The sequence below is a fragment of the Neophocaena asiaeorientalis genome, unplaced genomic scaffold (genome assembly GCF_003031525.2).
Source record: "Neophocaena asiaeorientalis asiaeorientalis breed wild unplaced genomic scaffold, Neophocaena_asiaeorientalis_V1.1 scaffold78, whole genome shotgun sequence".
NCBI lineage: Eukaryota > Metazoa > Chordata > Mammalia > Artiodactyla > Phocoenidae > Neophocaena > Neophocaena asiaeorientalis.
Genome location: NW_020175018.1, coordinates 19,949,611 through 19,976,387, shown reverse-complemented (window position 1 = coordinate 19,976,387; position 26,777 = coordinate 19,949,611). Strand labels below are relative to the sequence as shown.

The 26,777-nt window shown below is 61.5% G+C and overlaps 1 protein-coding gene across 7 annotated transcripts in view; it reads left to right on the top strand.

Moving 5' to 3' along the window:
- Positions 1-26,777, top strand: part of EXD3 (exonuclease 3'-5' domain containing 3) — a 79,702-nt gene that overhangs the window by 10,452 nt on the left and 42,473 nt on the right. For 5 of the 7 annotated variants that reach the window (XM_024762489.1, XM_024762488.1, XM_024762492.1 and 2 more), the window contains exons 1-7: positions 7,351-7,434; positions 15,269-17,965; positions 18,060-18,205; positions 18,634-18,807; positions 19,146-19,313; positions 24,418-24,471; positions 25,529-25,668. In XM_024762489.1, coding sequence (XP_024618257.1) covers positions 17,797-17,965; positions 18,060-18,205; positions 18,634-18,807; positions 19,146-19,313; positions 24,418-24,471; positions 25,529-25,668 — 851 coding nt within the window. In that variant the 5' untranslated portion in view covers positions 7,351-7,434; positions 15,269-17,796. Of the gene's footprint in view, positions 1-7,320; positions 7,435-9,323; positions 9,567-9,770; positions 9,911-15,268; positions 17,966-18,059; positions 18,206-18,633; positions 18,808-19,145; positions 19,314-24,417; positions 24,472-25,528; positions 25,669-26,777 lie in introns of those variants that run through there. The other 2 variants (XM_024762490.1, XM_024762491.1) reach the window with 2 other exon arrangements.

The window sequence follows — 26,777 nt, the reverse complement described above, 5'->3', positions numbered from 1 at the left end:
CGGGGGGGGGGGTAGCGTCCTGAGGCAGCTACCCTGCAAGAGTCCGCGGGTTCCCCGAGAGTTAAACACCAGCCACGTCCGGCCCGGCGCGCCCTGCCCACAGGCGTGCCCGCGGCCGGGTCCACACCGTGGCACGTTACCCAGCTGAGATGCTGCAGTGTGGATGCACCTCGATAATGTCGTGCTTAGTGGAAGGAGCCAGACAAGAAAGGACGTGTATTACGGCTCCGTGTGCGCGAAGCGTCCTAAACAGGCAAAGCCACAGGGACGGGAGCAGGGTCATGGGCGCAGGAGGGCGGGGGGCCAGGGTGGGTGACCGCTGGCGGGGACGGGCGATCTTTTGGGGTGATGACAGGCTCTGGCTTAGGGGTGATGGTTACACATGCCTGACTGTACTAGAAACACTGAATTGTATACTTTAAAAGGTTCAATTCCATGGTATGTGAATTACACCTCAATAAAGCTTTAAAAACATCACTGAGATGATCGCACAAAAGTTTAATTCAGTTTGGATGGCTTTCGAGTTAGCGCTGTTATTTAACTGAAGCGGCCTGAGTGGCCACATCAGCAGGGCCCAGGCTTTGCACCCCCATGTCTCTGGGGATCCTGGGTGGCTCTGCATTTGGGACCGGGGGCAGCAGGGTATGTCTCCCCGTAGCTGTTGTGGGGAGTGGTGGCTGGGGGTCCGGTGTCCCCTCGTCCTGCCCCGAGGGCCCGGGATTGCAGTGGAGAGGCGTCCGGCCGCCTGCAGGGCCGCTCTCCTACGTGGTCAGCTGCTTTTCTCAGTCAAGACCAGTGTGTCCAGCAGAAATACGTGAGCCACACGTGTGGTTTTAAATTTTCTATAATTAACTTTAGTGACGTATTGTATTTAACCCTGGCATACTCGACATGTTACTATTCCGACACGTACTGGATACACAGAAGTCAGTACCGAGACCCTTCCTGCTGTCACCCCGTGTGCGCTCTGCGCTTACAGCACGTGGGGAAATGGGGCCGGGAGGCCGCCCTTATCACCCTCCACCACCCCACCTGCCCCACGATGGAGGGCAGAGGGCATACCTGGGGGGACACGCAGCCAGCGCTCCCTTAGTTGTGGAAAACGACACAGAAAAATGACAAAGGAAGCATGATCTGGCGCCCAAACCAGAATGCTGCTGACCTCTCTAACGGTCGCGCCGTCACTCCCCGTGGGGCTGAGAGAATGCATCGTGTTCTGTGCTCTCCTGGGCCAGGTGGGCAGATGGACAGATGGACGGGAGGCACGGGCCTGGGCCAGCAATGTGATTCTTTGTGGGGTCCTTCAGCTCTCCTTTCTGGGCTGTTTGAAGGGCAGCTTCGGGTCAGGAACAGTGAATCGTCCACTCCTCGCTGCCCTTCCCACGTCCTCTGGGCTCCCGCGGGGTCTCAGGCTTTGCCGCCCCTGCCCCGCCCGCTCACAACACTGCTGTGAGAAGGGGCGACCGGCCTGAAGAACGTGCCCCCAGCCCAGCTCATGACCAAGCTGGGCTCCTGCCTGGCTTGGCCTCCTTTGGACCTGAGGGGTCTCTGGGCACAGTCGGGCCGGGTGGGGGGACGTGCCCACGAGCACCCACTCTGTACTCCCCTTCTGCTTCTCGGTGGGGCTGGGCTGTGGTGGACGTGGGGGCACTCTGTCTGGAGGCGGCAGCATCCCTGGGAGGGTGGCCCTGCTGAGGTGTCCTCTTTCCCCTACTGGGCCTGCTGGATCCCCTTGGGCCTGGCTGAGGGGGGGCATCCAGGAGGCATCTGCGTTGGGCCAGGTTGGTCAGTGTGCCAAGCAGGAGGCTGGTGGACATGGGGCAGGCACATCTGGGGACCCTGATCACCCCAGAACCTGTAGCAGGCCAGGCCATCTCCCAGGTAGCTCTTAGGTAGGTTGCTAAGTAGCTCTCAGGTAGGGTCCCGGGTAGCTCTCAGGTAGGGTCCCAGGTAGCTCTCAGGTAGGTTCCCAGGTAGCTCTCAGGTAGACGCCCAGGTAGGTTTACAGGTAGGCTTTTAGGTAGACGCCCGGGAGGCTCCCAGGTAGGTCCCAGCTCTCAGGAGGAGGCAATCTGACCTGCAAGGTGTGTCTCTCTGGGAACTCCCCTGCGCCCTTCCTTGGGTTTGAGTCTGTTTCTAGGTGGGTTTGCTGCTGGGCTGGGGGCTTCCTGCTCAGGTAGGGAGTGGAGCTGGGGAAGCAGGAGCCTCTGGGGTGAGTGGAGATCTGGTCGTGTGCCAGGGCTCCTTGCAGGGATTTGGCTCAGCTTAGCCCCTTTCAGCAAAAGTCACAACGCTGAACAAGTTGTATTTGGTGACTCTGATTTAAAGAAAGTTTGAAAACTGCCAGGTGGCGCTCACCGCGGGGCCTCCGGGAACTCCTGTCCCTGGGAAGGCCTGTTCGCCTCGGCACGCGCCGCAGACCCAGCACCACGATTCTGGCTAAAGACCATTTGGGCTCCAGGCAGACTTTTTTCATTTTAAAGTGAGGTCAGTTTTTAAAGTCTGCACTGGGGTGAACTTGAACTTGGTCGTTGTCAGCAGTTTTCAGTCTCAGAAGCACATTGGGCTTAGTTGCTGCGGCTCATTGTAGATTGATTTCAGATTCCAGGGCTCAGGGACAGACCAGAGCTGAGTTTCGATGGCCTCAGTCCTTTCCCAAGGAGGGTCTGGCTCTGTCCACCTGACCTGGGGCCGGCCTGAGACCCCAGCCAATCACCTGCCTCCGAGTGGCCAGGCGCTGGCCACTGTGCCCTGAGAGAAAGGGGGAAAGTGTTGCCAACAGGGAGGTGGAAACCCGCCTGCAGCAGGGCTTGAGATTGCAGGGATTTCCCCTAATGGAGAGGATTAGAGAAAAACACCCTCCCGTAAAAGAGCCACTGGTCATTTGCCCCCTTCCTGGGCTGACCAGCAAAGTGGACGGCTGCAGTGGGAAGGAGGCCATCAGGGCGGTGAGCTCAGGGACAGCAACCCGAGCGGCCTGGGTGGAAAGAGCCTGACCGCCAGGGAGTGGGCGCACTGCTGGGCTGGGGCTCCTCCTGCGGGGGCCTGACGCAGCGGGGTGGGCAGGACGTTCACCCCGCAGAAATAAAGCCTCCGCCTTCTCAAGGAGGAATGTCCCTCAGGCCGCCCTGTGCTGGGAGGAACGAGGAGGGCAGGAGACCCTTTCAGAAGCCCCCGGCACCCTTTGGGGTTTATTTAAACAACCCAATTGCTCTTAACCCCTCTCGTGGGAGGTGGGTGCTTGGCCCCGTGTTCTCGGTTGGGAGACGGGAAAGGGTGCCGAGCCAGAACGCTGCACCCGGGAGAGCCCCGGCCCCTACCCCGGCCTCGTGTAGGGATGCAGGCCCCAGCCCCGCCAGGAGCTCGCTGGCCCGGCGTTCGCTGCTTGTTTGGCGGGCTGGCTGGTGGTTGGATGGATCTGGACACGGCTGTGTGCTGCGAATGGCCAGGGGCTCCAGAGGCGGCCAGCAACGGTGTTGACCCTGTGGAGCCAGCCCAGCCGGACGAGCGCTCAGCCTTGCTGAGGCCTCAGTGATGCTGTGAGCTGACCTCACGGGGACTGGGCCTGGGTGAGGCCTGACTGTTGGGCTGAAGGACAGGAAGACAGGGGAAGAAACAGGCCGGGCTCCCGGCATCTCCCCGGGGAGGGGCCCACAGGGCCTGGGCCATTTGCAGCTCCCCCTGTTGGGAACCCTCCGCCGGCCCAAGGGTCACCCCCTGCCCCGGCCAGATGGGCCCCGGAGAGGCGGGGGGTGGTCACGGAGGCCCGTCAGCGGGCCGTGGAGTTGGACCACCCCTCAGCGCCCACTGCTGCTCTGGGACCCCCAGCAAAGGGCCTGCAGAAGAGGGACAGACATTGGACCCGTCAGAGACTGTGACTGGGCGGGCTTCGCGGGACAGCGGCCGTGAGGGGCGTGCGTGGCACCTCTACTTCGTGCGGGACAAGCACGCAGGGACAGTGCTCCTCCCTGCAGAGTGCCCTGGCTGAGGCCTCGGTGTGGACGGGACAGCTGCGGTCACGCGCCCTGGGACAGCACCGCCAGTAGAAGGGCCCAGAGACCAGCTCGGGGTGCTGCACTCCCTTTCCTGGCGGGAACTCGGCAGCTGGGAGGACGGTGCGCCCCACCGGCCACCCAAAGAGGGTGTGCGGTGGGGATGGGTCTCTGTTTAGAGACACAGCCTCCTGGAGTGGCAGGCCCCCCCGGGGTTGGGTCAGACTTGAGGTGGGAGGTGGGAAGGACATCTGGGGTTAGGTCCCGGCAAGGGGCAGGGTGCCTGTGCACAGGGGCCGGATTACCTGCCCCACTCGAGGGTCCATTAAAATGACAGTAAAGACATTAGGAAAACCAAAAGTGCTTGAAGGCAGAGAGGAGGGAAGAGGGGCCTTGCAGGCTGGGAAAGCAGAGCCCACGGCTGAGGGCTGGCCGAGCCTGGCTGCAGAGCCGGGGAGGCTCCAGGCTGGAAACAGGGCCTTGGGGAGGTCTGCGTGGGTGGGGACTGAGACCCTAGGTGGGGAAGGGAGGATTCCTTCCCTACAGACAGACAGACTGGTCTTCCAGGCCCCTGTTACCCACAGTGACGTCCAGGAGGACGTTTCCCAGGACTGAAGGACATGAGCACGCCTAGGGCGTCCTGCCTCATCCGTCTGTCCTGCTGACACCTGGATGCTGGTCAGGCGTCAGGTGGTTCAGAGCTCTCAGCACCAACGTCAGCAGCTGGAAGGACCGTCTCCATCACATACCTGGGGACGGCCTCTCACCTGCAGCCCGTGCACAGCCAGCCTTCCAGCCGAGGCTTAGTGCCCAGCGAAGACATTTCCAGACAAACGAAGACTGGCCAAATGCCCCTCCCTTGAGTTCTTCTCACGAAACTCGTGGAGAATGTGTTCCTCTAGCACCAGGAGGAAAACTGAGAAACACGAAGGCTTACAAATCAGGAAGTGCCGGATGCACCAGGAGAGAAGCTGGGGAGGGAGTCCTAGTGCAGCAGCTGTGCCGCTGGGCTAGAGAGCAGCCATCCGGATTGAGACGGGCGGGCGGAGGCTCGAGAAGGGGTGTCTCTGGGAGCAAGTGGCAGACTTCCAGGCTTGTCTGAACATCCTGGGGAGGTGCTAGGATGCTCTCAGAGTCCTGTTACTGATGGCCTTGCAGGAAATGCAGCAGGGAAGAAGTCATGCTCTTTTTTCTTTAATCTTCCCCCGTTCTTTAGATAGGATACTTTCTGTTGATCTGTCCTCAGACTCACTGACCCTGTAATCTGCCGTCTCCAGTCTGCGGCCAAGCCCAGTCAGTGGCTTTTGCGTTTCAGTTATTATACTTTTTATTGGAGAACTGCCATTTAGTTCTCTTACGTAGTTTCATGTAATTTCCATTTGTACCTCTCTGTTTACTCATTTAAGACCATATTCCCCTTTAACTTTTTGAACATGTTTTTCACTCATTCTTTGAACAGTTACAATAGTTGTGTTAAAGTCTTCGCTAAATTCTACCTCTGAGCTGCCTTGGAGTTGCTTTCCATTATGTGCTGTTCTGTATTGCTCTCCCCTTGAGTGTGGGTCATATTTTCCTCTTATTTGCAGGCCTTGTGACTTTTATATTATGTACTGAACATTGTAAATGTTACACTGTAGAGACTGGATTGTTACCTTCCGCTGAAGAATGTTGACCTTTGTTCTAGTGAACAGTTCATTTCTAGCTGATTACCTTGAACTGGGGGGCACGGCTTGACATTTTGTTAGGGTGGATCTTTATCTTGGTGGGACTCAACATACAGAGCGTTCAGTGGATTTTTTTCTTTCTTTTTTTTACTGGCTGCATCGGGTCTTTGTTGCTGCGCGGGGGCTTTCTCTAGTTGCGGCGAGCGGGGGCTACCCTTCCTTGCAGTGCGTGGGCTTCTCATCGCGGTGGCTTCTCTTGTTGCGGAGCACGGGCTTTAGGCGCGCAGGTTTCAGTAGTTATGGCACGTGGGCTCAGTAGTTGTGGCACGCAGGCTCAGTAGTTGTGGCACACGAGCTTAGTTGGCTCCGTGGCACGTGGGATCTTCCCGGAGCAGGGCTCGAACCCGTGCTCCCTGCATTGGCAGGCAGATTCTTAACCACTGTGCCACCAGGGAAGCCCTGTTCCATGGATTTTATTGGGGCTTGGTTTTAGATTTTGGCAGAGTTGGTCTGGGGCAGGGCTAACTCGCCACCGTCGCTGGGCTGGAGCCCAGGGTGTGCAGCATTGCTTGACTGCTGGTGCCCCTGTCGAACTCTCGGCCTGGGGACAGCTGCCTCTGGGAGCCCTGGGGATCCTGCATTGCTCACCTGTATTTCTGGCTCTGAACGACCCCTCCAGCTGGTGCCCTGGCTCGCAGATGTGCGGCCTCCTTCTCCACCGGAGGGATGCTCTGCTCACCAGGTTCCGGGTCATGATCTTAGCTGGGAGGTCGCCCCCAGCTGGGAGCCAGCCCATCCCTGGGCCCCCCAGCCTGGGCATCACCCGTCGTGCACAGCCTATTGTCCAGAAGTCGGCCGCCTAAAACGTGTCTGGTGGACGTTGTCTGCAGTGGGAGGGCCGGCCCGACACCAGTCAGTCTGCGTGGCCGAGCACAAGTTTGGAGCAAACTGAACAAGGCAGGAAAGTATCCGGAGTTCACCCAGCTCAGCCCTGCTCTGCTCCTGTCTCCTGCAGATAGCGTGTCAGCAGAAGACGCTCGGAGAACTGTTTCAGGGGCTGTCGGGGTTTGGGGGGCTGGGGCATGACAGTGAATTCTCACCTTGAGCTTGGTCAGTCAGGTGTAAGACTGGACACTCAGGAAACAACCGTATCAGCGTGTTAGTGAGAAATGTGAATGTAAATGTCCAAAAGAATAGCTAAAAGCGTGTGGGAGTTGCGGAGGAGAAAGCCCCAAGGGCTCTCCCCTCCAGGCCTGTGTCAGGACTCAGGTTTACACAGGAGATGCCGTGTGTGTCACCGAGACATAAATCACACCCCAAATGAGGAAAAACTAGACCATCTCCGTAAATGTGGAGAAGTGTCTTGTATAAAATACACGTTGGCAGGACCCTGTTGGCCGCCTGGGAATGGTACCACTTTGTTGCCAGCCTGGATGATTTGGAGCTGGGTGTGCCCGTGTGGGCTGGCTCAGGGGTCCTCATGTTGGGTCCACCACTGAGGTTAGTGCTAAGTGTCCTGGGTCCAGCCGAGGAAGCCGAGGCCACCTGAGGCCCCCCCAACCCCAAGCACAGAAGTGGGCCCTGCGTGGCTGCCTGTCAGGGCCCGTTCCCTTCTGTGTGGAACCTGCAGCCTCACTGTCCCTCTCCACTGGTCCCTTGAGCAGCTCCCTGCCTTCCCCTGAGGATGGACGCCGGAGACCCCGCCGGAGATGCCGCCGGAGAGCCTGCTGCTGGTGACACTGCTGGTGACCCAGCTGGTGGTGAGAGTGTCCCCATGGGTGAGTCTGCACCCCGCATGGCCCAGTCCAGCCTGGCTGCACTTGTCAGGGCTGGGCATGGGGTGGGTGTGGGGGGGTCTGTGTACAGGGGCATGCTTGTGCACTGGGCGGGGGCCCCAGGTGGGAGGCGTCCAGGCGATGTGGCTTTCTGGGGGCCTGGGACGTGTGGAGCGGCCTCAGTTGTGGACGGGAGCAGGCAGGTGGCTGCTACCACGGCCTTCCTGTCCTGAGGGCCGCGGGCGGGCACCTCCCTTTGCCCTGGGAAATGTGGCCTCGTGGTCCTGCAGTGGACCACCTCCTGGCCACTTGCTTCATGTCTGACACCGAGGGTTGGCCATGACTGGACGGACACTTCAGGGGGCCCACACTGAAGTGTGGGTGCAGGGGGCTGGTGGGAACGGCGGGGTTCTCTCTGGAGCCTGGCTCTGCGCCCCACACACTAAGTGCGGACACAAGGCATCTTATCAGTCCTGCCAAGAAGGAGAGAGGACGAGGGGGCTGGGAGGTGTCTGAAGAGTGAGGGCCCTCAGACTGGCACTTTCAGCTTGGGAGCCCCGGGATCCCACATGGTCCCTGGCCCCAAGAGAGCGGAGGCTCTGCCTTCCGTTTCTCCTCCGGGAGCCCCGAACTCCTCGCGGTGGTGTTTGTGGGCTCTGGGAGGCTTTCTTTCTGAGTGTCTCCTGCGTTTGGTGAGTGTTGTGGGCAGGGCAGACGCGGGGCCACGTGAAGCCTGATCTCGCCCCACCGAGGACAGGTGGTGACGTGGAAGAGGAGACCAAGGCTGGAGAAGGAGGAGCTCCTCCCAGGCCGGGATCGGGTGTCCGGTTGGAGAGTGGGGCGCCCCTCCCTGATGGCCCCTGGCATCCTGGGGGGCCGTCCCTGTGCCGGGCTGGGGTCCTCTGGTGGGCACAGGGGTGGGAGGGAGAGCCCCCAGTAAGTAAGTAAAGTGTTGTCACTTCCTGCAGGTGGTGGGGAACCTGGGGCCTCTTCCCAACCTCTGCTCACCCACCCCAGGGTCCTAAGAGGCTTGTGGAGCCGGCCCCCCATCTCCTGTGGGGTCCCCCGCAGGTGCACACAGCCTGCTCCAAGCAGAGTCTCCAGGGGGATGCCCAGGCACCCTCAGCCGCCCACAATGGGCTCGTTTTCTGCTCAAAATTCCCCAGACCTTCAGACCGTGCTTTTCCCCACCTGTCCCCAACGTGCAGAGTCTTCAGGACCTGACTGGGGATCAGACACAGCCCCTGGCCTGCTGTGAGTGACCGCAGGCCAGGGAAGCCCTCCTCAGTGGGCATCTCTCCTCCAGGGTCTGGGCACCTCCCCCAGGGTGCTTCTGGCGCCTCTGCTGGTTTTGCCAAGAGCAGGACCCTCCTCACCTGCAGCCCCCGGACTCTGACACCCGAGGCCCCAGGGCCTCAGCTTGTCCTGGACCATCTGGATGCCACCCTCTCCCGCCTGTCCTGATGCTGGGGGCAAGAGGGGAAGGGACAGGCCGGGGAAGACCTGTGGCCCTTCCCTCCTGTCCTCCCCTCTCCTGGGAACAAGAAAACATTCCCCAACTGGGAAGTCAGCTGGGCTCAAAAATTGGTTTTCTTCTGAAATCGTGGCCTTTGGATGAGCAAGTGTAGCTGAATCAGAAGAGCTGCGGGCTGAAGTCCAGCAGGTCCCAGGATCTCGGGCAGCAGTGGATACTCCTTCCTTGGGAAATTCGAAAGTCAGGCAGACAGAGCTGAATCACTTCTCAGCATGGAGGGAGGGGCAGGCGCGACCCTCCAGGAAGCCCCGTCCCCGCCCCGCCCCCCCTCACAGGCTCGTGCAGTACCCGGAACCTCCAGGCCTGGCCCTCCCTGTGTCAGGGCTGGGGTGGGGGGCCCCCCAGCCCCTGGGGCTGTGGAACCATCCTTGGGCTGTGACCTGAGGGAGGCTGTGAAAACAGGCGACACAGCACCCACCTTCCTGGCTGTGTGACCGTGGGCAAGTTATATACCTTTCTGTTTCCTTACCTGAGAAAAATAGTTGTTGCCCTATACTTAGCTCCATCTGTGAATGAAAGACTGCTGGCGTGTGGGCTGTGGAGGCGTTAGCTGTGATCCTCTTTAGTCTTTGACCCAGTGGAATTTATTTTGCTGTGAGAGGTGAGGAATGGGTCCAGTCCCTCCTGGAGGACCACCGGGACACCCAGCCACACTGAGCTCCCCATGTGTGGAGTCTCCCCGGCTTTCTGCTCTGTCCACCGGCTGCCTCACGCTATTTGGTGCGGTGGTTTTATGACCTGCTGCATCCGGCAGGACTAAACCTCTCGTTGCTCCTCTCTCGTTTCTTGTTTATTTTCCATATAGACGTCAGAATAGCTTGCTTGCTTCTACAGAAATCCGTTGCTGTTTTTACTGGATTTCATTACACTTATGGTTGGCCAAAGAGGCATCGGACGCCATCTCATCCCAGGCAGGACTGGGGGCTCACAACGCCTTCCCACAAGGTGGGGTCTGCTTCTGCCCTTGAGTGGTGCTTCCCGAGGCCTTGCCCTGGGAGCCGGGCTCGGGTGTGTGCCTGAGGCCCTGGGGAGGAGCCCGTCTAAATTCCTGACCCACAGAATCTGGGATCCTGGGAGAAGAACCACTTGTTTGGGGCCCATTGCCTTTCTCTCTATTCTTCTGTCTTCAGCAGTGCTTTTTTTTTTTTTTTTTTAATTTATTTATGTATCTTTGGCTGCGCTGGGTCTTCATTGCTGCGTGCGGGCTTTCTCTAGTTGCGGCGAGCGGGGGTTACTCTTCTCTGTGGTGCACGGGCTTCTCATTGTGGTGGCTTCTCTTGTTGCGGAGCATGGGCTCCAGGCGCACAGGCTTCAGTAGTAGCAGCACACGGGCTCCGTAGTTGTGGCTCGCGGGCTCTAGAGTGCAGGCTCAGTCGTTGTGGCGCACGGGCTTAGGTGCTCTGCGGCATGTGGGATCTTCCCGGACCAGGGCTCGAACCCGTGTTCCCTGCATTGGGATTGGATTCTTAACCCCTGTGCCACCAGGGAAGTCCCAAAGTTTGATTCTTGAGCTTGAGTTTCAGTGTCCTCTGGACGCACTGCTGCCCGCCCGCCCTCACCCACGTGCTCCTGGGGCGGTGTCAGGGGGCAGGTACCAGGCCAGAGGCCACCTGCCCTGCCGCCCCTGACCTGCCGTCTGGCCACCCCTGGCCAGCAGGTCCAGGATATCAGGGTGGCCCAGTCCCGGGCCCAGGGTGGGGAGGTGGCAGCGGTGGCCAGGCTGCAGCCATGGCTGATGTCCACCCTGTGTACAGAAGGCCCCCGTGCCCGCCCTCCTAGCTCAGCCCGGCCTCCTGTGGCGCATCCCTGTGTCAAGGGAGCAGGACTGGCCCACTCTGGCTGGCAGGGTGGCCCCAGGCCGGGCACCCCGTGCTCGATGAGTCCTCCTTGTGCCGGCCTTTGGTGCCTGCTGCACTCGGGCCAGGCCCACATTCACACCGGCCCTGGGCCCCTCCAGCTCCAACTTGGGCTTCCCGGGTGTCTGCCCATGGCCATGGAAGCTGGTGACCTTGTCTGCGTGTGCAAGTCTGGCCTTGGCACGTCCAGCAGTCACTATAGAGTGTCCCTCAAGGCCTGGGCCACGGCCTTGAACAGGGCCAACGTGGTCACCGCCGGGAGCTGGCAGCATCGGGAGGGGACAGACAGCAAACCCGCATCCCATGTGCAGTGTCAGGTGAGGGGGCCAGGCCGGCGGGTCAGCGGTGCTTGGGCAGCGGCTTGAAGGCCGAGGGTGTGAGTGACCGAGGGTGCAGCCTGGCCTGTGGCTTGGACCCAAAAGGGCACTGGGCCTGGGGGAGCCGTGAACAGAGAGCAGCCTGGCCCAGCCTGACCCTGTCAGACTTTCCTCGCACTGGGCGTGGTCTGCAGGGCCCAGTGGGGAAGAGGGAGACCTCTGGCTGGCGCCTGCTAGGCCCTTTCTTTTGGTAGGAGTTCTTGACCTAGCCGTGTCCCGAGGTCATCAAGGTATTGTGCAGGTGCCCTGCAGAGGCTCTGTTGACCTGTCTTCACAGTGAGATACAGCCCCTGGTGGGTTTTCTGTAGTGTGAGATGGGGGTGACATCCCAGTGTTTTCAATAAGGTTATACCGTTTCCCACACTGGCCGCACACCCTGGCCCATGCAGGCCCAGTTCCGGCTCCAAGGCCCCCCTCCGTGGGCCACACGCTCAGCCTTAACCCCTGTGGCTCTGGCCTGGGTGGGGCGGTCCTCTGGTTTCCCTGTGGTTAAGATAGTCCCCCCGCACCCACTCACACTGCTACTGTTTGGGTTAGAGTGTGGGGTCTGCTGATTAATTTGGGGAGAATTGACAACTTTGCATATTACTGATTATACGGTATAGCCCGTCCTGAATCAGGTCTTTTAATTTTGTTCTCAGTGACGTTTTTTTTTAAAATTTATTTATTTTTGGCTGTGTTGGGTCTTCGTCGCTGCACGCGGGCTTTCTCTAGTTGCGGCGAGCGGGGGCTTCTCTTCGTTGTGATGTGTGGGCTTCTCATCGTGGTGGCTTCTCTTGTTGCGGAGCACGGGCTCTAGGCGCGCGGGCTTCAGTAGTTGTGGCTTGCGGGCTCAGTACTTGTGGCTTGTGGGCTCAGTAGTTGTGGCATACGAGCTCAGCAGTTGTGGCTCGCAGGCTCTAGAGCGCAGGCTCAGTAGTTTAGGCGCACGGGCTTAGTTGCTCTGCAGCATGTGGGATCTTCCCAGACCAGGGCTCGAACCCTTGTCCCCTGCACTGGCAGGCGGGTTCTTAACCACTGTGCCACCAGGGAAGCCCCTCTCAGTGACATTTTATATTTTTTGCATGAACAACTTTTGTTACATTTATCCCAAGAAATTTGAAATTTCTTATGTTACTGTACCTGATATTTTTAAAATGTTCATTTCTGTCTGTCGCTAGTATGGAGGGAACAGTGGACTTCTTTTTTTTTTTTTTGGCTGCACCAAAGTGGCTTGAGGGATCCTAGTTCCCCAACCAGGGATTGAACCCGGGCCCCCTGCAATGGAAGTGCAGAGCCCTAACCACTGGACCACCAGGGAAGCCCCAACAATGGATTTCTTAATACTGGCCTTGTGTTCACCATCCATGCTGAAATAAGTCCATTGAGTAATTCTAACACTTGTCTTTAGATTCTTCATTGCTTTCTAAAAAATGAATCATTTGTTCAGTGCGTAACGACGTTTTGGGGTATTGTTTTTATTTTTAAAGACTTTATTTTTTAGAGCAGTTTTCGGTTCACAGCAAAATGGAGAAGAACATGGAGATTTCCCATCTACCCCTGCCCCTCCCACATGCACCACCTCCCCCGTTATCACCATCCCCACCAGATGGGACACTTGTGACGAGTGAGGGACCTGCCTGGACACGCCATCATCGCCCAAAGTCCATAGTCTACCTTGGGGCTCACTCTTGGCGTTGTACGTTCTGTGGGTTTGGACGATGCAGAGTGACGTTATCTACTAATGAAGGTTCACAGAGTAGTTTCACTGCCCTGAACCCCCCATGCTCTCCTGTTCATCCTCCCTCCCCCAAGCCCCCGGCAACTCCTCATCTTCATACTGACCCCATAGTTCTGCCTTTTCCAGAGCGTCATAGAGTTGGAATCATACTACGAACGTAGTCTGCAGCCTTTTCCGATTGGCTTCTCTCACTTAGTAATTGGCATTTAAGTCTCCTCCCTGTCTTTTCATGGCTTGATAGCTCATGTCTTTTTAGTGCTGAATAATATTCCATTGTCTGGAGGGACCAGAGTTTATTGGTCAGAGTGCTGATGCTTTTATTTTTTCCTTTCTAAGCTCTGTGGCCTTAATTTTTCCCTCTTGCTGCTCCGCACTGGCGTCAAATGCACAGTGGGCATCCTCCTGGTGTTTGCGTCTTAGGGGAAAGCTTTCAGCATTGACTTCTGTGTTCACTGAGGGTTTTTTATAGGCGCCTTTTGTCTGGCTAAGGAAGTTCCTTCTCTTCTAGTTTGCTGAGTTATTTCTTAAATTATAACTAGAACTCTCCCTTAAGAGATGCTTGCTCTGCATCTATTGAGAGCATCACGTGACTTCCGTCCTTTATTTCACTAGCGAACCAGGCTGATGGACCTTCAGTTGTCCAGCCAGCCTTGCTTTCTGGGACGGACCCTCCTGTGGTGTACACGGGCGTCTCTCCCGGGTCCCTGAGCCCGTGTGCTCGGGGGCTGTCCCCCAGGGTGTGGCTCAGGTCCCCAGCCTTTCCCTCCGTCCCGCCTCCTGCATGGAGCCAGCAGGTTGCCGTCGTCCCCCTGATTCTTGGGTAGGTTCACAGGTGAAGCCACCTGGGCTCCTGATCCCCCAGATTTGGCCGGGAGAGTCTGTTAGTGGCCTCCCCTGCCCCAGTGTGTGCACTGATGGACAGGTCCTGACTCTGACACCTGACCCCGACCCACACCATGTGAGGGCATGGCTGGGGTCCTGACCCCTGACCCTGACCCCCACCATGTGCGAGGTGTGGCCGAGGTCCTGGCTAAGTGCCAGGGGCTTCTCCCACCCCCTGGGCTGGGGTCAGGGACACGCCGGGAGCCCAGACCCCCCTTGGCTGCTTTCCTTCCGGTCCTCCTTGGGCTCTGGGCCTTGGTGCCTGCCGGTTCTGAACAAAAGGACCAGAAGGCTAAGACTCCGCGCTCCCAATGCAGGGGGCCCGGGTTCGATCCCTGGTCAGGGAGCTAGATCCCGCATGCATGCCGCAACTAAGACCTGGCGCAGCCAGGTAAATAAATACATACATACAGTGTGGTCGTTCAGCTTAAAAAAAAAAAAAGAACCGGAAGGTTTGTCTGTAATTTCTCAGCGGGGCTGGAAAGGTTACAGCGCCTGGGCCTTTGAAGCAGAACTCGCAAGGCAAGGAGGGGCTGGGCCTCAAGGCTCGGGCTGCCAGGGAGCAGGGGTGGGGGAGTGGGTTAGGCCAGGGAGGTGCTGCTGAGGCTGGCAGGGCTGCAGTGAGGCGCTGGGGAGGAGGGAGCCCCGCCTGGAGTGCAGGGAGCGTGAGGCCCAGGGGCGGGCCCGCAGCCAGGGGGCGCTGGTGGCCATGGGCACCTCGGAGCTGGGTCCCTGGTCCCCTGGCCTCAGAAACAGCTTTCTTTCCCAAGCCAAGAGCTGGCAGCAGCGACCTTTCCAGGCCAGCCAGCTCTCCTTGGCACTGGCCTTGGATCTCGCCTGAGGGCGCCAACCCTTTTCCAGCAGGAGGATGGCCCCGACCTCCTCTGTCCCGGCCAGCACTGGGCTGAGTGGCACCTGTGTCATGACTCCACGCCCCGTTCTGCAGCAGGGACAGCGGCTTCAGGGAGCAGCGGCCATGGGGGTGGGGAAACTTTGGGGAGTGGCCAGCCTGCATGGGGCTCACCCGGGGCCGGGACAAGGCGGAGGGGAGACGGGGGAGACAGAGGCCGGAACCACCTCGGGGCCTCGGCAGGGGCCAGAGGCCAGACATGGTGGGCGGTGGATGGGTTTGTGGGCGGCATACCCCGCTGGGCGGGCCTTGCCCGTGGGGGGCCAGGTCAGTACTGCCGACTTAGCCCCGGTGGCCGACGCCCCTTCCCCACTCACACGGCCACTCTGAACCCACCGCGGCTTAAATCTGAGGCCAGGCTCCCTGAGCTGTCAGGGGAAGCCCACCCCGGTGGGCACTGCGGGAAGCAGCCCTGCTGGGTGGCCGGGCCACGGTCCTGGGGAAGGGGCAGAGAGGGCACAAGGGGCCGTGGGCGCTGGGCGGCGTCTGCGGGAGCCCCCAGGCCTCGGCCCCCGCCTGCCCCTCAGCCCCTCCTCGGCCCTTGTCTTGTCCCCTCAGGCCGGGACCCGCTGCTGTTCCTGCAAACTCTGCAGACGCTGTGGTCCACTCGGGAGCTGGGACAGGTGAGTACTCGGGGTGTGGGCACCTGGCCGCCAGCCTCGGCAGGCTGCCGTGTCCAAATGTTCTGGGGGGTGCATGGGATTGGAGCCGTGGGACGAGGCCTGCTGGACGCTCAGAGCAGGCAGGGAGGGCCTGTGCCCACCACCAGCTTCCGGGCAGTGCGGGGCACCTGCCGGGACTCGCCCGCTGCCCCCTCTCCCAGAGGGGCAGCAGGACAGCCCGCCTGGACAGCGGGGGGGGGATGCGTGTGGTCCGGCGGGAGGAGCTCTGGTGGGGAGGCTGCCAGGGTCTTCCACGGCCACTTGGGGGTCCTGCAGTGGCAGCTGCCACTGCCCAGACGGCGTCCCGCCGTGACCTGTGCCAGGAGGACAACTCTGCCTCGCGGCCCCCGGGGGTGGTGCAGTTACTGGCCCTCGGCCGCTCCTTCCCTGCACTTTGCTCCCTTGAGGCATCGAAAGGGCGAGGGAGGCTGCCCTGGCTCCTGGGGAGGATGGGCCCACGCGTGGTTGGAGGGAGAGGGCCACATCCTCTCGTGCCAGCCTGGCCTCCAGCTGCCCGCCGAGGGTGGGCAGGGCACCCAGACCTGGGGCAGGCTGGTCGGGCAAGCGTCCGGAGCAGGTAAACTCCAGGCTTCCACAGCGCTTCGTGGTGGAGGAGGGCCAGCAGCCGGCCTCCTCTCTGGACAGGCCTGGGCTCCCCGCACGGCTGAGCTGTGGGGCCTTGGGCAGATAACGGCCCATCCACTGCCTGCGCTTAAGCCTGAGAGCAGCCATCTCTAGCCATCAGCTGGAGAATCCAGAGTTTTTGCAAAAGCCAAACGTTTTTTGATTTTCCAGTTTCGTGCCCTGTGGCTTGAGGGTGAGACTCAGGCAACAGGGCTGTGGTGCTGTCCAGCCTTCCAGTTGGGAGCGGGCTCGTTGCGAGGTGGTATCCTCTGCCCTGGTGTCACGGTGAGCCGGCTCGTGAGCTCGGCTCGACCCTCCATCCCTGTTCACTGAAGGCAGGAGCCAGAGGCCCACAGAGCCTGAGGACGAGCCGGGCGCTGCCCCGGGGGCGGCGGGGCGCGGGTGGGGGGCCTGCAAATGAAAATGAAGCCTGGGGGCGGTCTCCCTAATGGTTGTTCCTGGGCAGAGTGTCTGTCTCTGGATTTATTTCTCTGGGAAGCGTCCGCTTCCTCCACGTCACCACGGTTTCGGCCGGAGGTCCCTCCCGGTTCCTGACCCCCACGTCTCCCGGCAGCGCTGCCCCTCCCCCGGCCTTGTGCCTCTTTCCCGGGGCTGATCTCAGCCTTCAGGTAGCCGGACGCCCAAGGCATCGGTTTCCAGGAGTCCTGGTTTCCGATGCTGCATTTAACGCCGCACCTTCCCCCCGAGTTCTGTTCGTCACCAGTTTGATGTGTAGGGGTCCATCGTCCTTCCTGTTTTCTGATTTTCGCTGTGTCTCCTTCGACTAACCTGTTGTTCATTTCCAGAGAAACACAGGGCTGCGTCTTGATGCCGGTTAGCTGTTTGTTTCTGGCTGTGAAGGAGCCCGGTCCATCTGTTTTGGTTTTTGCACAGGACAGGCTTGTTTTGTGGTTAGTTATATAAACACTCTGAGTTCCCTACTTGGCGAAAGCTCCCGCCTGGAGGGGACACACGTTTGCTCACCAGAGCTTGTCCTGGGTTCCTGTGAGCAGCCGGCACCACGCTGTGTCCAAGCTCGGACGTGTGTGATAACCAAGGGGCCAGCAGCTGGAGATGCGGTGGCTCGGGCCCTGAGGACGAGGTGCATGAGCCAGCGTGTCCTGGGGGCCAAGGGAGCAGCAGAGGGACCCGGGGGGCGGCCGCATGAGAGCAGCTGGAGCCTAGCAGAGCACGTGGAGTTTTCAGGGACCGGACAGGACAGGGAATCTGGAGATGAAGGGGAGGCCAGAGGGCAGGAGGGAAGGAGAGAGGAGGTCAGCCAGGGTCTCAGAGCCAGGGGTCCGGAGGATCGTCGACATGGACGCTGAGCCCACCACGCCAAGGGCAGGGGTAGCACGGGAGGGCGACACGGGGCCAGACGTAAACCCCTGGGGCCCAACCCTGGTGCGTGAGTTCCACTCCAGGGCTGCAGCTACCGCTCAGGGCCACTTGCGTCTTATTCTTTACTTATTTATTAATTATTGTTTTCTTTTATAATTCTAGACATATTTATATTCTATTTTCATCCCCAAACCGATATCTTACTGTTCTTTACTCTTAGAGCTTTGATCACCCTGCTTGCGGTCACCACTCATGGTGAATTGTTCCTTGTGTGTCGTGTTGTTTTTCATTGTGAGCTCACCTTAATGCAGCTTTATCCCTCTGGTGGCTGAGGGCCAGGTCCCCAGGGCCGTCCCCAGGACCAACCTCCTGAGCACACGTGGAAATAAATCCAAATCCAAAGGCCAGAGCTGGGTCCTTCTAGACCTTTCCTTTTCCCAAGCAAGGGGTGTGGTGCTGATGGAGACCCCGCCCCCTCCTCGGGCAATGCTGGACGGTGGCCCCCAGGCTCTGTGGGAACCGCAGCCCCCTGCTGGTGCCCTTCAGACCCCTGAGAGGTGTGTGTGGCCTTGCCTATCCATCCTGGAGGGTGACAGTTGTCCTCAGGGTCTGTTTGAGGCCATCTCAGGTGAGTTCCAACAGCCACAGCGAGGGCAGCCCCTTCCAGAGAGCCCTTGGGTGCGAGGGCTTCGGCCCCCTGAGCTCACACTTGACGCCTGCAGGTCCACCCTGGGCCGGACCCCAGCAGGTCCTCGGTCAAGGGAGCTGCAGTGACCTGAACCACTGGAGCGGGCAGGGCGTGGCGGGCTGGCTGTGCACAGGGCCCTGCTGGTCACGCAGAGGACGCCCAGCTGCTCTAGAGACGGTGGTGAGATGCATGTTGTCCCCCTGGACGTGGGTGTTGGGGACACACCTGTTCTTGTCTCTGTCTTGCAGCTCTTACGTGTCCCCCAGAGCTTCCCAGCACAGGAGGTAGAAAAGTAAACAAAAGGCATTTTTCAGTTGGGGTTTTTTCCTTTTTTCCGTCTCCTGTTGCTTGCTGGGCCCTGCTGACCTGTCACCATCTCTGAAGGGCCAGCGCCATGTCCCATGCGTGCCACGCGGGTGGTCAGGGCACAGAGGAGCTCCGCCCAGGGTCTGGCCTGGGGAGCAAGCCCCAGCCTTTGCAGGACCATTGGCCTGGATGGTCCCTGTGCCCGGCCTGGGTGCAGCGGACCAGGAAGGTGTGGGCGGCTCTGTGCGGGTGGGGGAGGCCAGCAGGAGGACTCACCACGGCGAGGCCTTGTGTCTCCACAGCTCCGGGAGGAAGCCCAGAGGGGATTCGCCACCCTGGAGGACCCACTCGCCGCCCTTCTGGACATGCTGGACAGCAGCCGGGGCTGGCGGGGGAAGGGCCCCTCCCTGGAGGCCTGGGTCGCCTGTGAGCTGAAGCGCTGCTTGCAGGCACAGCTGTGCCCGGGGCCGGCCCGGGTGAGCCCTGCCCGCGGCCCACAGCCTGCCCCTTCCCAGCCCGTCCCGGCCTCGGCACGGGGTTCCCACGCGCACCTGGCCGGGCCCCTGCGGCCTGTGGAGGTCGCCCACAGTGGTCGGGGGCTCTCGGCCTCCCGAGAGCCACACGCCGGGCCGACCTCGGCTCCCTTGCCTGTGCCCCTGCCAGCCATCCCCTGCTCACCCACAGCGTCCACCCACTGGCTCTGGGCTGCCAGGTGCTGGCCGCACTGGGCCTGCCCAAGCACCAACCCCCCACCCGCATCAGGCCCCGCGACTCCGGTTGCCACCTCCACTGAAGCTGGGTCTGGGGCCTCCAGGGCAGCCCAGGGCTGAAGCAGCTGCAGGCCCGTGCGGTCAAGCTCCTTGCCGAGAGCCCCCCCGGCCTCGTGGAGCCGCTGGTCAGCATCTTCCAGCTGCAGGACGCAGACCGGAGCCCCCTGCTGGCTCACGTCCACCGGCTGCACCAGGAGGGCAAGTTCAAAGAAGTGAGTGAGACCCTCCCTGTGGCTCTGGGCCTCTCGTCCATGGGCTGGGCCTCCACGTGGGTCAGCAGGGTGGGCAGGAGCTAGGCTGGGGCTCGAGGTGCCGAGCCCAGAAGTGTCCCCTCTGCCCTCCAGCGTGGGGGGCCTTGCAGGGGGCCTCATGTCTGGTGTGCAGGCTTTTGGGGACCAGCTGCCCTGGGGACCATGTCAGGTTCGTGCCTGGCATGGCGGCCCTGGGAGCCCCTCGCGCTGACCGACTGAGAAAGAGGCTGGGTACAGCCCCCCACACCCTGCCTGGTCTGCACCACGCTCAGGGCCCTTCCTCCCCAGGTGCCCGCCGGCCTCTCCCCCTCGGTCAGCGGCGTGGGGACGCCCAGCTCTGGCCCAGAAGCCCGCGTGGCTGCGGCCCAGCTCCCTTTGTTAACTCCCAGAATTGCTCTCCGGGGGGCTGAGAAGTGCAGGTGTGGGAGAAGCTAGCCGCAGTCTCTGTGCCCCGGGCCCAGATCGGATCCGGGGCCCGCTTCTGTCTTCTCCTGCCCCTGCCCAGACTCACCCAAAGGTCACTTGGTCCTGTGCTGGCCTGGCCTGGGGGCGGGGGAGCCGAGGCCCCTTGGGGCCCAGCTGCTGCTCCATGAGGACAGACCCTCCCTGCGTGGGGGGCCCTGAAGCCACGACCATGCCAGGCCAGGGGACTGGCCACTGTGCTCTAGTCCTGGTCGGTAACAGGGCACGTGGCCGGGCATCTGTAGGCTGCGCTCGGCCTCCCGGACCTGTCGTGCGGCCCTGCCCCAGAGCCGGGGGCCACGCTCTGGGTGGTGCCCACCCCTGCCTGTTTGCTGGGTCCCTCGGACTGGGTCGGGCCAGTGGTGGTGACCCTGTGAGGGTCTGCGTCCCGAGGGCCCTGCTGGCTCCCACCCCAGGGAGCGGCCCCGGCACACCTGTGGTTTTCAGAAGATCAGTTGTGGGGCATCGTGCTGGCTTGGGGCGCAGATTCTCAGCCACGTCAGTCAGGAGTCCCCAGCGTGTGCGGCGCATGTGGGTTGGGGGCCGCCCGAGGGGGAGGGCGTTTTGCTCCCTTGTCGTGGGCAGGGCTGGGCCAGGAGCGCAAACGTGGGGCTTAGTGGCTGCAGGTCTCTGGGTGGGAACTGGGGGCTTCTGGAAGCTTGGTGGGTTTGCTGAGTGTCCTTCGTGAGCAGCAGCGGTCCTCGTTGAAGCCCAGAAGGTTCTGAGATGCAGAGGGAGCTCTGGGGTCCTGGCCCAGTGTTCACCGCGGATGACCCGTCTGCGGCGGAGGTCGGGAGTGGCGGGGCCCACGGGCGAGCAGCAAGGGAGCGCTGTCAGCGAAGCTCTGAGCTGTGCTGCAGGCACAGGGGGCCCGTGGCTCCGCGCACCCCGAGATGCGAGACACGCGATGCCCTTGCAGGGCAGGGGAGGTGGGGCAGCCCTGGGCGCCCGGCTCAGAGGTGCCCTCTCCCTGGGTGGTGAGTCCAGCACCCAGGGCCCAGAGGCTCCCTCCGGGCTCACCTCCCCCGCTGCCTCGTGGGGCCCAAAGGTTCTGGTGCCAGGGTGCCAACAGGCGTGGGGTGCGGCCGGCACCCAGGCGGGTCCCAGGCCCACCCCACACGGGGCCCTCTTCCCGGTGAGGAGGCCCGTCGGAACGGAGGTGTGCGGCCCAGGCCCAGGTGGAGGATATGCTGCGCGGCCACGATGGCGGCACAGGGACCGGGTGTCCGGCTGCTCGGGGCTCGGCCGGGGCTGAACGGGCGCCGAGGCAGAAGGCGGGCTGGTGTGTCGCGTCTCCTGTTACGCTCAGGCCTTTCAAAGAGCGTCTGGGCGGCCGAATGCGCCTCCCTCGCGCTCTGAGGCAAGACTTGCACACAAAGGGGGCTCTTGTCCCGCACAGGCCCCTCGTGCGAAGAAAGGCCATTGTCCCCGAGCGGGGCGGCCCGGCAGGCAGTGCACGCTCCAGTGCCCACCGCCGCGCCGCCGAGGGGCCGCCTTCAGGCCTGTCCGCTCGGATTAGCGGGGACTCATGACTTAATGCGCTGCGATATTTCATGTCGAGGGCGGCGGCCGGCCCCAGCCGCGTGAATGCCTGCTTTTGTCTGCTGCATTATTTTATTTACATTTTTTTAAACAGCTTATCAAGGTAAAAAGATAGCTTTGCTTTAAAAAAAAAAAAAAAAAAAAAAATAGGTGCTTCAAGCCTGATGACCGCCCACAGCTCCTCTGCCAGGCTCAGGGTCAGATCTTGAACTCAGGCCACGGGGTGTGGATGGAATTTTACTTTAATGAAAAGACCAGTGGTGTGTCTCTAGCAGGTGGCGCGAGAGCAGCACTAAGGTGAGATAAAAAATAGCTTTGCTTAAAAAAAAAAAAAAAAAAAAAAAGCCCCTTGGCTCCAGGCCCACGCTGAGCCGCCGAGGATGGAAGGCCCGTCCCGGGGCCCGGCCGCCGGGTCTGGGCACCTGCCCAGCCCCCCTGCTGGCCGAGCGGGCAGTCGGGCGTCCGTGCAGGGCTCTTCCCGCTGTCACCGCCCCAGCCCCTCTGGTCTTCTTAGTTACTTTCCCCCAAAGCGGCAGCTCTGGGGTCCGTCTGGTCAGAGGTCCCTGCAGCCCCGCCCTGATCCGGCCGCAGGGCAGCCCTCTTCTCGGTGGCTGGCTCTCAGCCTCCTGGGCGGAGGTCAGGGAGGCCCGCAAGGTGCCAGGTGGGCCCAGCCCTGGGCAGTGTCCATCTGCAGGTCCCGGCCACTACCCTCCTCCCATTGGGCCTGCTTCCCGGCCTGGGTCTGGAGCCAGTTGCAGGCACCTGGGCCAGCAGGCGATCTTCCTGCATCCGCGGGGCCCCCCACGTGGCCACGTGACCGGTGGTAAGCCGTGGGCAGCCTGGCCTGCTGGCCCCTCAGCAGAAGCTCAGACTGAGAAGTGACCAGAATCCAGTTCTCAGCCATGCCCAATAGATCCAAGGTGGAGTCCAGGCCCGGGGCTTCCTAGAGGAGGTTCTGCTGCCAGGTGACCGTGGCCTCCCCCGATGGAGTTAGGGCGCCCTCCCGTGGCCGGGTGAGGCCAACCAGTCCCCCTCCTCTTCTTGTGCTCCCCCCAGCCTCCAGGCTACAGAGCTCCCCAGGGCTGCGGGGGCAGGATGAGGGCACTTCCCAGACTGTCCCTGGGGGTGTCCATGGCCTTCCATCCCTGGATGCTCTGGCCACACCCCTCAGTGTCCACGCAGGCTGCCTGGCCAAAAGAGGGCAGCCTGGGTGCACAGAGGCTCCAGCCTGGCCTGGATAGAGGCTGGCTGCCCTGGAGGAAGCAGGCAGAGAGAAGGGGACCCAAACCTTCTGACAGTGTCGTCCTGTGGCCAGGGCTGTGCACCCCTCACGGGGAGGGGGGCAGGGGGGGCCTGTTGAGGAGCTGGATCCTCAGACGATGGAGGGCGACAGCCCAGCAGAGTGGTGAGAAGCAAGGGGCTCACCTCGCTGCCCCCTCCCCTCCCCACTCCCAGGTCACTGCCCAGGGCCTGATCTGGGGGGTGGGAGGGTCCCAGGCCCCCAGTCGTCCCTCCCACGGCCCCTTCTCCAACCGTGGCATGGCCCGACCAAGCCCAGGTCCAGATGTTGGCCCTTTAGTAGCCTGGAAGCCAGGCAAGGGTCCAGCAGATGCAGGACACTGGGGACGGGGTTCTGACCACCCCAGGTTCTGAATAAAGTGTGTGAGGCCGCCAGTGTGTGCACTCTGGCCTTCTTGGATGAGGGTCCGGATCTCCCTCAAATTCTCGGGGGTTTCCCATCCAGAAGAGGTCAGTGCCATCCTGTGAGGCTGGAGTGGTGCCCAGGAAGGCCCCCACGTGGTGGCACCTGCACCCTGCCCGCAGCCCTGGGCCCCTCCCCCAAGCCCTGCACCCTCTCCTCAACCCTGGCTCCTTCCCTGGCCCCGCCCCAGCCCCTCCCCCATTTCTGCTTTATCCCCCTCGCCCAAGCCCTGCACCCCCCTTCCCCTGGCCCTGGGCCCCCTGGGGCCTGGCCGAGGCTGAGCTCCTGGACACCGGCCAGGCCGCGGGGCGCCGGGTCAGTGCCGCGCAGGGAGAGGCCCCCCAGCCCCGCGCCCCCACCGCGCGGTCCAGGCCTCCACCGGAGCAGCCTTTCCCAGGCCGCTATTTTGGGCCTTCTGTGAGCTGCAGGGGGCGGGGCCGGGCTGCCCGGCTAGTTATTTTTGCTCATAATGGGAGCACGATGTATGGAAATTATTAATAGCAGAGCGGCCTGCGCTACGTGCGGGCGCCCAGGGCCGCGCCGTTTCCTCTGCTGAGTCGGGGGAGGGTCACGCGCCCCGTGTAGGGCAGGCCGCCCAGCGTGCCCACTGCCCCATATGAGGGGCTGCCTGGGGGGGTGGGGGGATTCAGAGCCTCTTGCTCTGTGGCTCCTGGGGCAACTCTCTGCATGCCCCCAATGCGCGACCACGCCGGTCCCGCTGCCATGGACCTGGAGCGAGCCTGCCCCATCCGACGACTCCTAGTCACTGGGGCACGTGGTGTGGCTTGTGGAAAGGGTTCAGAGGCCCGAAGGAGCCCCACGTGTCAGGGCCGCCGCAGTCCCTCAGGCCTCCGGGGCGCACAGAGTGCCCTCGCTGTGGGCACTGTGAATGGTGGGAGGGGATGCTCCCAGGAGGAGTGGGGCAGCAAGAGCAGAGGTGTGGAGAGTGGTGTGCACCGTGTCCAGGCCCCACGGCTAGGTGATGGGGGCTCCTGTCCCTCCCTCTGCGTCCTCCACCCTCTCGTCGGCAAGCCAGGACCCAGGCCACCTGGCTCAGCTCGCACTTTGCGGCCCCGACCAGGCCGCACCCCAGTCTGGAGGGCACAGGGGTCGTTCCACCCACCCCACCGCGTGCGGGGCCTGGCTCAGCACAGGGGGCTTGTAGGCTGGAGCACTGCCTGGTTTCCGGCCGATTGGCTCGGGGCCACATGGCTGGAACTGGACCGGCCCCGTGGCTGTGCCTGCAGCGACTGGGCGGTGACGGGGTGGGAGTGGGGGCTGCAGAAGGGCAGGAGCCCCTACCTGTGGCACCGAACGTCCCCCCCAGGCCCAGTGTCATCCGGTCCCTCTGTTTCCCAGGCCATCGTGCTGGGCACAAAGCTGCGGCTGCAGGCAGATCTTGATGTTGAGAAGGTAAGGGTCATTCTCATGCAAACTGCGTAGCTTCCAGCTCCAGGGCTCCAGAAACATGGTGTAGGGAGGGTCCCTCCCACTGAGCCCTGAGCTTTGCTCCCCACACTGCTGGGCCCAGGGCACTGGAGGGCAGGGGTCACATATGACTAGCTGCTCATGTGAGGAGGGTCCAGGACTAGGGGAAGGGAGGGGCCAGCAAGGGCCTGTGCGTGGTCAGCAGGCATTGGTGTAATGTGCTCAGAAAGTGGCCGATCGCCAGGAGCTCACCAGGCATTCCGTCTCTGCTCTGGGGTGGCTGGAAGGGTTCTCAGGAATGGGGGCTCCCACAAGGACCGCCCACCTGGAGCCCTGGTTTGGCAGATGGGCCTCCGTCCAATCTGGGCTCCAGACAGCCTGCCCTATGTGACCACCTGGGGGAGGGGAAGGCAGGTGAGGAGGGGTCTTCCACAGTGGCCACTGGGAGGGGGCTTTGTCGAGACCTGGTTCTTTCAAGGGGAGTGGCCCGTATGTCCCAGTGCCCAACACCACGGCCAGGGGCTCCCTTGGGGCCTCCCTGAGGGCTCAGGCAGTTTGGGGGTCTTGTGAGCTTGCGCCAGGCCACGTGCTGGTGCCGTCTTGCCCGTGACGGGCATTTCTGGGCAAGCAGGGCCATGGCCGGTAGTTGGTCTCCATCCTGCCCACCCCACCCTGCTCGGTGAAGACAAGGGGACAGTGGGGCCCCTCCAGGAGCCCCCTTGTATCTTGGAGCCTCTCATCCTTCCCGATGGAGATGGGGTGACCACAGAGCCCCCCACGGACGGGGCCCAGGGAGCGGCGGGGCCTGTGTGTGTGTGCAGGGGCCCGAACATGGGGCGCAGGCCGTGAGCCGGGTGTGGAGCTTCGCGAGGTCCTCAGATACTTGGTTGGGCCCCCAAGCTCCCCGGGGGAGGCAAGTTGCACGGACCAGCCTCCAGGCCCCTTGGTTCTGATGCTCTGGCCACTCCCTGCACTGGGCTGGAAGTGAGTCCGGGGTCTTGGGTGCGGTGGAGCTGCGGCCTGAAGGTGTGTTTCCCCGTAGATGTGCATCCCCCTGCTCCTCCAGGACAAGGCAGACCTTGTGGAACGCTACGTGGATGGCTTTCCCGACCTCCAGCGGAGGCTGCTGGCCCTCATGGACTCCTGGTGCCAGCCTGGCTTTGACATCAGAGTCGTCGCCAGGTGAACCCCACGGGGGCCCGGGGTGGAGTGGGGGCAGGGACTTGGCAGGGGCAGTAGGCATGTGGGAAAGTCACCCCACACCCCACACCGCCTCTCCAGATGAGCCCCGGCCAGGTGGGCAAGAGACCCGCTTCAGGAGCCAAGAGGCCGGGTTTAATGCTCTGAGATGAGCACAAATAATTCTCCACGGGGACTCCTTCCTTACGCAGTCCTGCAAGTCATATCTCTCATCCATTCACTGGTTCCTTCGTTTCTTCCTTCATGTAATAAATGTTTGTGGAGCGCCTGCTGTGAACCCTGTTCCAGCAGTTACAGAGAAGAGGCAGCATGCCAACAGGGAGCCCACGTGTGTGCGTGTGCGTGTGACCCCAGGGCGTCCCCTGAGCATGGGCATCTGGAAGGAGAAGGGCTTCCTCCCACCTCCCTGGGGTGGCTGAGGGGAAGTGCACTGGGACTGCCAAGGCTCCTTGGCCACCTGTCCCTCAGCAGGCAGCAGGGCTGGGCGCCCTGTCCGTGCGCCCTGCAGCCCGGACCCTCTCACTTGAGAGTCGGGCCTTGGGCTCTGGCGGCAGGCCTCCCTGGACCCTCCCTCCCCTGGAGCTGGGTGTTTTCCTCGTCCCTAAAATGGGACTAATTCTGTCTCAAAGGGCTGTCGTGACTTCACACCCTATGAAGTGAACAAAGTAGCAGGCCAGGCACACGTTGTGTTGCTACCACTGCTTTTATTATGCATTAAAAAGGAGAGAGAAATATAGGTGGAGCAGTATGGACGGGGAAGAGGGGAGACACACGGGTGGAGAGTGGGGGGGCCCGTGAGTTAGATTTAACGTGGATATTTAATGATTTTTTAAAATGTCCTCATGCTATGCTCTGAAAGGGCTCAGAAGCGATGACATCCCCTAGCAGTGAGCACACCTAGCAACCAGATCTTGGTTTCTAGATACCATTCTCCACTAAAAGGAACAAAGGCTCCTTGGGGAGTAGACTGAGAATGAAAACAATAACAGAGCATAAAAGCATGGTAATAGAGCATAATACCTTGGATTTTTAAAACTGCATGAGTCGGGGCTTCCCTGGTGGCGCAGTGGTTGAGAATCCGCCTGCTAATG